We start from the raw sequence: 9,469 nt of genomic DNA, 5'->3' as shown, positions 1-9,469 counted from the left end.
TCCTCTCTCTCTCCCCCTCATTAAATACAAACAGGCATCTAAATAATAATACGATTTAAAGAGCAGAATAGAAAAACAAGCAAACAAACAAATAATAAAAGAGCCAAAAAATCACATAAAACACATGTGGACTATGACACACACACATTTGCAACACAGAAAATCCATAAAAACAAATTCAGAAGCCATAATAGATAAGCAAAAGGTCTGTAAGATTAAAAAAATGCTCAGGCACAGAACTGTGTGACAAATGCATCCAGAAAAGCCAGTGCCTTGCTGTGTTGGCATCCACAGCTGCACACAGGGCCTGCCCTTAACTTGGTACTTTTAGGTTTTGGAAGTTACGTCAATTTTACAGAGTGAGTATCCCTAATTCGAAAATTTGAAATCCAGAATGCTCCAGATCTGAAAATCTTTCCACCCGCATCTGTTTTCACATCACCCTTTGCATGCTGATTAATAAGAGCTCTGTGGACACCAATGACATGAACTGGTTTTTTTGCCTTTAATTACAGAAACTTCTTTAAAATATTAAAATTTACATAGTTATTTTCTGCTCCAAGTGACCTGTCCTTTCATGAGCAGACATTATAAAAATAATGAGAAAGGCGATGCAGAAAATTAACCAAAGAATTTCCTAGTGAAATATTAAGTTTTATATTAGCCTATCAAATTGCCTTATGATTTTTTTCTATTTATGGTACAAATTACACAACAAATTTCACTGTGTGTAATAGGCATGTTGGCAGTACTCTAAAAACAATAACCATAGTTGCAGTTCTTAACTAACACTGTGTCATGATACAGCTTTTAATTTACAGTATAATATTGAAAATGTAGCTCTTCTTACTACTATTTTCACCAGTCTAAAACATATTTCTGTGCACGTCTTTGTATACATTTTCTGGTTCCTTTAGAGTCAAAATCTTAACCACCCCTAAAAAGAAAACTGTCTGACTACACAGTGATGCACACAGGATTGTTTGCTGTCCAGAACACTCTAGAAAGAACTGTTCACCATTTATGACGCTCTAGCTATGGTCACCATCAGTAGTGTTTGCCAACGGTCATTCCTCAAGACCCACTAACTGCTTTTGATGCTTTTATCTTTCTGACTGTTACATTTCTTCAGTGTCAGCAAATCTAGGGTCCAAAAACAGTTTCCTGTTTGTTTTCTTTATTTGCGAACTGTTTCTCACTGTGTGGTGATGACCTTGAACTTGAGTGTGAAGAGTCAAGCTCAGCAATGAAATGTCAATACTTAATTCCAATCTACCTATGTATCTTTCCTCTGCCAGGCAGGATCTGAGGACTTTTTTTTTTTATTGCCACACTTGAGGTGTGTCACTGGCATTGCATAGGTGGAGGCTGAGGATGCTGTTAAATACCCTAAAACCATACACAGCTTGGTGACTCCCTACCCCAGTTAGTTGGTTTCAATGTCACTGGTGCTGGGTTGACTCTTTGTTCCAGAACAGAATAGCCACTCTCTGTGGCCCTCTTCTGGCACAAATCAAATGATTAAAGTAAGAAAATGTGGCCTGGATAGAAGTAGACTAGATTCATTGCTGCAGACACTGGAAGCTTCTATCAGTGAATCCCATTTCCCTGGGGCTGGGGGGCTGAAGCCAGGGTACCATCATCTTCTGATTGATATCCTCTGTGCAACTTGACTTCTCAGTGTCTCACAGGCCTGACTTCAGCACAAGCCTCGCACTAGACTTCCAGTGAGATGGAAAGTCACTCTGAGACACTGGGAAAGCCTGAACCATGTGGTGGGACATGATGACAGGGACAATTACAGAGACTGAAGTAAGGTGCAATGGCATATGCATAGGAGTAGGGGAGAGGAACATTTAGTCCAGACTAGTTAGGAATCAGACCCCAAAGATGCTAGAGACAACATCCCAAGGTGCACCTTGTTCACATGGGCGCCTGTGGCAGCTGCGCTAAAACATCAAACTCCTTTTCAAGATCGTTCAAAAGGCCTGTGCACAAAGGCCTGTGCTCCACAGCAAAACACAGAGAGAAAAAACAAACAGGCCTTACCGGGGGTCCTGGTGGAGGTGGAGGAGCCCCCAGAGGTGGAGGGGGTGGAGGGGGAGGAGCCCCCAGAGGTGGAAGGGGTGGAGGCAGAGGAGGTGGTGGTGGTGGCGGAGGCGGCACCGGCATATGTCACAGTGTTGGTGTCTCTTGCTTAAGAATGGTCCCAAGAGAGTAGTTTCTGGTCTGCAAAAGAGAAAAGGGCTTGTTTTTAACATGGATGTGTTATACACAAGTCTCATTGACATGTACATTTGTCACACTGACAGACAGCTCTGATCTTTTCCTACTTTCTTAGCTCATCTGATTATTCAGTCACTGAGCACTTACTGGGAGACGAGCCTGGGCCATGTGCCAGCAGTGACAGAAGCAGGTAGATTCTAACTTGGTGATAAGACTAATGGAATTTACTCTTCTTGATTCTCCACAGAAAAGGAATGGTTAAGCCTGGCGGTGGTGACACATGCCTTTAATCCCAGCACTTGGAGGCAGAGGCAGGCAGATTTCTGAGTTCGAGGCCAGCCTGGTCTATAAAGTGAGCTCCAGGACAGCCAGGGCTACACAGAGAAACCCTGTCTAGAAAAAAAAAAAAGAGAGAGAAATGGAATGGTTGAACGTGTGTGTATACACACACACACACACACATACACACACACACCTACCTCCCTCATTGCAAAGTGATTTCCAATGACTCCTTTATCATTAACCTGCGGTTTTATCAGATTTAATGTGTTCTGCACAGACCCCATCTTCATACACAGAATGACATCTGACCGCTCAATGTCGCACGTTCAGCCTCACACGATGCCAGCCTTAAGCAAGGCTTACAAGGGTGTTCTCATCTTCCCGTGCCTTTCTAATATGTCAGCTATCCCTTTCCTTGCCGTTCCCTTATTGCCTAGCTGTCTCAGTGCCGTCTCCTTGTATAGACTTTCTACGCCATGTTTGTGGTATACAGAACTTCTGGCAAGGTTCTACAAATACAGTTCCATTTCTAATGGTTAATATTATAAGATATCTGATCTCCAGATACATGCATTTCTTTACAACACCTGTGTGTGTGTGTGTGTGTGTGTGTGTGTGTGTGTGTGTGTGTGTGTGCGCACATATATACTTCTTCACTGCTACAGAGGCAAAACAACCAAGCAACATGATTCTGTAACAGTGCAAACACCGGTATTTCTCTTTCCCTTTTCCATGGTGCAGACTCTGAGCTAAGTAGCCAGAGTTCCCACAACAATCCTTCACAGACAGCAGGACTGCCCTGGTTTACATAGGCATATGCCACAACAGTCGTAGCTTTAGACTTGGTCTGATGTGATGAGGAGATGAAATAAGGACACAGACACATGGCCAGAAAAGCTGGGATGGGGTAGTCTGTCTGCTCTGATGGAGATGTACCACCAGCAGCCGGGAAACTTGGGGTATTTATTATAGATCTCTGAATGAGAAGACGGGCTATTGTAGACAGCTGAAAGAGGAGGCCAATTTAGCTAATCTTGGCAGGAGGTTTCTGTAATAGGGGTTCACATCCTCAGCTCAGCTGTACCGCATCTTTCATTAAACTAACCAGTTTGTGCTACTTATGTTACTTTGGTTTGCAAAGATTTAAAAATGCTTTTCAGGCCAAGAAAGGAATGAAGGCCCACAGGGTGAGAATAATCCTTTGTTTGTCTCTCCCTCTGTGCCCTTGTTCTTTACCTGGCTTTGTCCCAAGGAACTGGGGAGCAGTTAGGTACCCCTGGGATTCAGCCTTGCTGAAATCACAAGGCATAATTTTCCAAAGTTTGGGATTAAAGGATATTTTTGAGTGTAGTGTTTCATGACTATGGAAGCTTTCTTTTTTTCTTGACAGATATAATCATTAAATGATTTTTCTAGAGAGGTACTTTTAGAGTCTGACAGTTAAGAACACCAAGCTCCAGGAAGTCATGTGCAGCACCAGCAAGCTTTTTGATGTTTTATGCTCTCTTCAACCATTAAAAATCTTTATTTTGTTCAGAAATTTATTCAAAATGCTTAAGTTATTTAAAAAGCCAGATATCCAAAAGCTTTTATACTTTCTCCCAATTTGTGAAATAGTCAAAAAGCAGCATTTGCACACATACATTAGCTATTTAAACAGGAAGGAGAATTTAAACAGACTAGGACCCAGGTCTGTTTGGCATTTTCCCCAGCTATATTTTACCTGGAAAAAAAAAAGTGCTTTAAGGCTTCATGCTTAGCCTAAACAGAGTCCAGAGGACGGGTCCTCTATACAAAGAAAACCACACAGGTCCCAGGACACAGCGGCTGTGCTTAGCATCACCATGAATAACTAGAATAACCATCATGAAAAGAAGAAGATAAATGCCCCCATGGACGCTGCGGGGATAGATGCTCCCATGGAAGCTGGAACAGCAAGGGAGGGCAAGAGCATTTCAGTCTGGAGTGGGGGCATAATAAATGAACCTTTGGTGGAAGTTCCTGAGTTTTCAAAAGGCCAGCAGGTGGCTCTGAGACCTGTCCTTAGCTGGAATGGCATGAAAACAGGGGGACAGAAGTATCTGCTTGTGTGGGAGAGATGAGCAGAGAGCTAGAAACATGCAGCTCAACTTGGTGTGATGCTCAACTACTCTGCAGGTGTCTTACTTTGGATAAGGTGGATGTTTGTCTTGTGCCCTCCCACTATCTTTAAACACATTTCCTATAAAATACAAGAAACCCCCTGTTGTGTGAGACAGCCAGAATCCAGGACCCCTTCTCCAGCTCCCCCTTGTAAGTAGAGAGCAGGCTGTGGCCACAGATTCAAACAGGACAACAAAAAGGGGTAGTGGGGTGAGGCCTGGGTGTGGCATGGAGGCCCACACTCAGCTCTCAATAACTGATACTGCACAGGAATGTAAGCCCAGTATTGGCCGGGACTTCCTCCTCTCTCCCCAAGAAAAGCCAGCTTTTATTTTAATTCAGTTTTGAAATGTGGCTAAGTATGGTTTTCCTTCAGTAGCTGCAAGGGTCAGTTCCAGGAACTCCCACGGATAACAAATTCTCAGATATTCAAATCCTTGTACATGACATATGTAGTTTATTTGCACGTAACCTACACGTAGCCGTGGGATGTTCTAGATTTCCTATAGATTATCCATAATACCTAATACAACGTAAATTCTGTGCAGTCACTGCACCGTACTGTTCAGGGGAAAAATGGCAGTGGGAGGGAAAGATGGACAGATAGATAGTGATGTATGGTGTGTGTGTGTGTGTGTGTGTGCGCGTGCGCGCACGCATTTGCTCAGCACAGATGCAATGTTTCCCAGTGTTCTCGGTCTGCAGTTGGTTTAATCAGCAGATGCAGAGTGCATGGTTTGGAGAGCTGTCTGCACTTCTCAAAGCATCTGTATGCCCCAGTGGGCAAACAGAACTTGTGTGTCACACAACTCTCACAAACTGCCGTACTGCAAAATCTTTTCCAGAGAGCTCTGGTTGCATTGGGGGTAGGCCCCTCCCTGATACAGGTGATACACTATCCGTAGCCCCTGGGTCTCCTTTCTTTGCATGACTAACCATCTGTGTCCATTCAGAGGGAGAATTTGAGCATAAGATTTTTCTATATCCCCCCTTCGTCTTAACACTTCTAATAGACTTTCTTCAATTGGTTGACTCATGAAACCAGATAGAAGAATAGGGATCCACTTCCTCTGACCTAACAGGGATGAACACTACACTCAGACTACAGCGGGCCTGTGCCATCTAAGGACCGGTAAATCAAGTGTATTTATCACAAGGGTCCTGCAGCCAGGACAGGATAACTTCTGATAACTGCAAACTTCTGATAACAGGATAACTGCAAACGCAGTGAGAATTAAGGATACTTGAAATATGTGTGGAAAATTTGCACACCTGTAAATACACAATAACAAAGGAGTTTTATGGCTTAAAGATGGTCTGCCACCTGCTATCTAGAAGATTCTCTGACCTCCTGGCCAGCCCACTCTCTCCCCTAAGCCTGTCTTCCTACTGGCCTCTTGCACATTCTACACGATATAAGATTGCTGAGAATATTTGATAAGGCAACTTTGAGGAAGAGCACAATGACCTGAGTAAAAGGGGAACAGAGGAGGGGAAATAAAAATAACACAGGATTAAAAAAAAAAAGAAAAAAAATTCCCAATCAAGAAAATGTGGTAGATAGACACTCATATACACATACCACCTGAACTTCTGCTTCTAGCATTTCTATCAACTCATGTTTTTAGATAAAATTTCAACCATGAAGAACAAAGTCATATGATTCACAGAACAACGGGTGAAGGCAATCCTATTTATTGATAGAATTAAGCCAACCTCAGGAAAAATAAAAAATACTTTCTCACTTGTAACTCCTGGATTTCACACAGCTATGTAAAATAGGGTATAAATATATGACACGGCATTCGGAGTAAAACTGTCTAGGGGGACAGAGGGGACTAATGGGGAGGGAGGTGGGAGGAAATGGGAATAGCAGGTATTAGGAAGAATGTGCTTAGCATAGAACTTATACCTGGGTGAACGCTTAGAGAACCCTTAGAGTGTATTATGACGAGCCGCAGGGAACCCAGCCACAGCTCACAGCAGCTGCCTTTCCCGAGCTTCTCACATAAGGGTGCATGGGTTGCTTTGGAGCTTACACCAAGCCCTGGAGGGGCTGCTGACCTGACCCAGAGTTTGGCATTCTCAGCACTGAGCCGCTCTCCGTTGTCTGTCTGCAGGTGGCTTTTATAGACTTTAGAACACCCACCTGAGCTTATGTTTTCAGCATTTTCTATAAATCAACTCATGTTTTTAGATAAAATGCATTTACTTTGAAAATGAAGATTTAAATTTTGACCATAAATGGTAAGGTAAGAGCACCCATCATTCATGGAATAAACACAATCATTATCAAACTGATGATGTTTATCCACAAGCCCTCTAAACTCAGCTCTGACTTCTCAGGGGAACCTAAGCAAAGGCCTAGGGTAATGGTCACACATTTTTCAGAGAAATGGAACATGAGCTTTCTTCCGTACTTCCCCAGGACAGGCCAACACTGATCCCTGGGGACCACAACACTGATCCCCTGAGGATCACAATATTGTTGCCCTGGGGACCACAACACCGATGCCCTGAAGACCACAACACTGTTGCCCTGGGGACCACAACACTGATGCCCTAAGGACCACAACACTGTTGCCCTGGGGACCACAACACTGATGCCCTGAGGATCACAACACTGTTGCCCTGGGGACCACAACACTGATGCCCTGAAGACCACAACACTGATGCTCTGAGGACCACAACACTGATCCCGACACTGATGCTCTGAGGACCACAACACTCTTGCCCTGGGGACCACAACACTGATGCTCTGAGGACCACAACACTCTTGCCCTGGGGACCACAACACTGTTGCCCTGGGGACCACAACACTGATGCCCTGAAGAGCACATTCTGATTGACTCTGGTGGAAGCTCGTGAGAAAGGCAGTGTCTCTGCCAGACACAGGATCGCATTCATGGTAGTATTGTCCAGTAAGGGATGCACATGCCAGCTAAGGCTTCCTGTGTCTAGGATACTGAACACTGGCTCACAGCCACAAGCTGTGTCCTCCCTGAGAAAACTGAGTTTTGCACAGATTCACTGACTTTCAGCAGGCCAAGCCCATGCAAATGACAGGCTGTACTTAGAACTGGAAATGACTAAGGCAGGGTAAGGATGCCTGTCTCCTTTCAGAGAGGCCTCAGAAGGACTGTGCCATCCGAGAAATGCCAGTCTAACATCAGCTCTGGAGCTCTGTCATACCCAGATGTTCCAGTAAGTTGTTAGCTGAATAGTCATAGGCTCATCTATGCAGATTCTAAAATGACACATTCCTTAACCACCATCAATACAACATTCAGTGTCACACCTGCAGTGAGCTCATAAATCCGTTTCCTTTTATTAGACTCCACTGAAATGCAAATTGGTTACCAGCTCATTCACTGAATTCTTTATAATGTTTGAACAGCACTTGGTGAAGGGAAAATTGGAGATATTGACAATATTCACCATGACTCAAATGCATAATAACCACTGTGTGCGTGGTTCCCCAGGGTGAGAGGAGAATGTTGGTTTCCTGTCTTTTCTTTTTTCTACCACTGGGATGACTAAAAGCAGAAGTGGGATCATTAAAATTCTATTCAATCGCACACCTGTAAGGAAGCATCACTTTACGTAATAGTTACTTCTAAAAAGCACACTGCTACTTTTGAAAAACAGAGTCCACCTTATGCATTATCACAATCAGATTATTATCCATTATAATATAACAAATCACTTTATAAAATGAAGACTACCTCTTTAATTTATGGTGCAAGATTTTACCCGGAGAGTGTTTTTAACTTCTTAACAGTTGGGCGGTACCTCTTCCCTGGGAACTACAAACTACGCAGAGATGCTGTCCTTTGGGGTAACACCATGTGGACTAGAGGTGGCAGTAAGCACCCTGCCAGACACAGGATCACTGTCCTTAGCAGGATCTTCCCAGCAAGGGATGCGCATGTCGCCTAAGGCCTCCTGGGCCAGGGATACTTAATGAATAAGGTGGACTCTGATTTTCAAAAGAAGAGGTGCACTTAGAAGCATAACTATTACAGAGGTGATGCTTCCTGAACTCCAGATGGTTAGAGCTGCCCCACGTGGGTCCTCAAGAGGAGCAAATGCTCTAAACCACTGAGCTATCTTTCCTGGTGAGCCTTATTGTTATGGAGAAAAGCAATGCTGGTTTTTGTAATAACTAGGGAAGAATGATACAGCTTTGAGACATTCATTACCCATGCCACAGAATTCCAGAGAGATAATGTAAGACCCAATAGTTTATACCCAGCTAAACTGCCATTGCAGTAAAAAGGCAAGTATAAATGTTTTAAATATGTGGGCTGGCGAGATGGTTCAGCAGGTAAGAGCACTGACTACTCTTCTGAAGGTCCTGAGTTCAGATCCCAGCAACCACATGGTGGCTTACAATCACCCGTAATAAAATCAGACACCCTCTTCTGGTCCGTCTGAAGACAGCTACAGTGTATTACCGGAGCTAGCGGGGTGGGGCTGTCCTGAGTTCAGTTCCCAGCAGCCACATGATGGCTCACAGCCATCTGTACAGTTACAATGTACTCATACACATAAAATAAATAATCTTTAAAAAATATTTTAAATATGCCAAATTCAAGTTTCTGGATGTGTACTGATGACAGTACATAGGAAAAGCCTGGTTCTACAGTTAGCATAGTATGATTGCCATTTATTTGGGCCTACTTTCTCTTCTCAGCTCCCGGTTAGATTTCAGTTTTCCTGATAGACATTGCATGTCTTCTCTTGTATGTGGAATCTTGATGTAAGTGTGTGTGTGTGTGTGTGTGTGTGTGTGTGTGTGTGAGAGAGAGAGAGAGAG

The 9,469-nt window shown here is 43.6% G+C and overlaps 1 protein-coding gene across 1 annotated transcript in view; it reads right to left on the bottom strand.

Moving 5' to 3' along the window:
• Wipf3 (WAS/WASL interacting protein family member 3) overlaps positions 1-9,469 on the bottom strand; it is a 79,519-nt gene that overhangs the window by 51,983 nt on the left and 18,067 nt on the right. The window contains exon 2 of the mRNA XM_031381967.1: positions 2,050-2,229. Within this exon, the coding sequence (XP_031237827.1) occupies positions 2,050-2,172 (123 nt within the window). The 5' untranslated portion in view covers positions 2,173-2,229. The remainder of the gene's footprint in view (positions 1-2,049; positions 2,230-9,469) is intronic.

Source organism: Mastomys coucha, unplaced genomic scaffold (assembly GCF_008632895.1).
Source record: "Mastomys coucha isolate ucsf_1 unplaced genomic scaffold, UCSF_Mcou_1 pScaffold20, whole genome shotgun sequence".
In the NCBI taxonomy this organism is placed as follows: Eukaryota; Metazoa; Chordata; class Mammalia; order Rodentia; family Muridae; genus Mastomys; species Mastomys coucha.
Note: the sequence above shows the minus strand (reverse complement) of the source record. Positions and strands in the feature narration are given on the sequence as shown.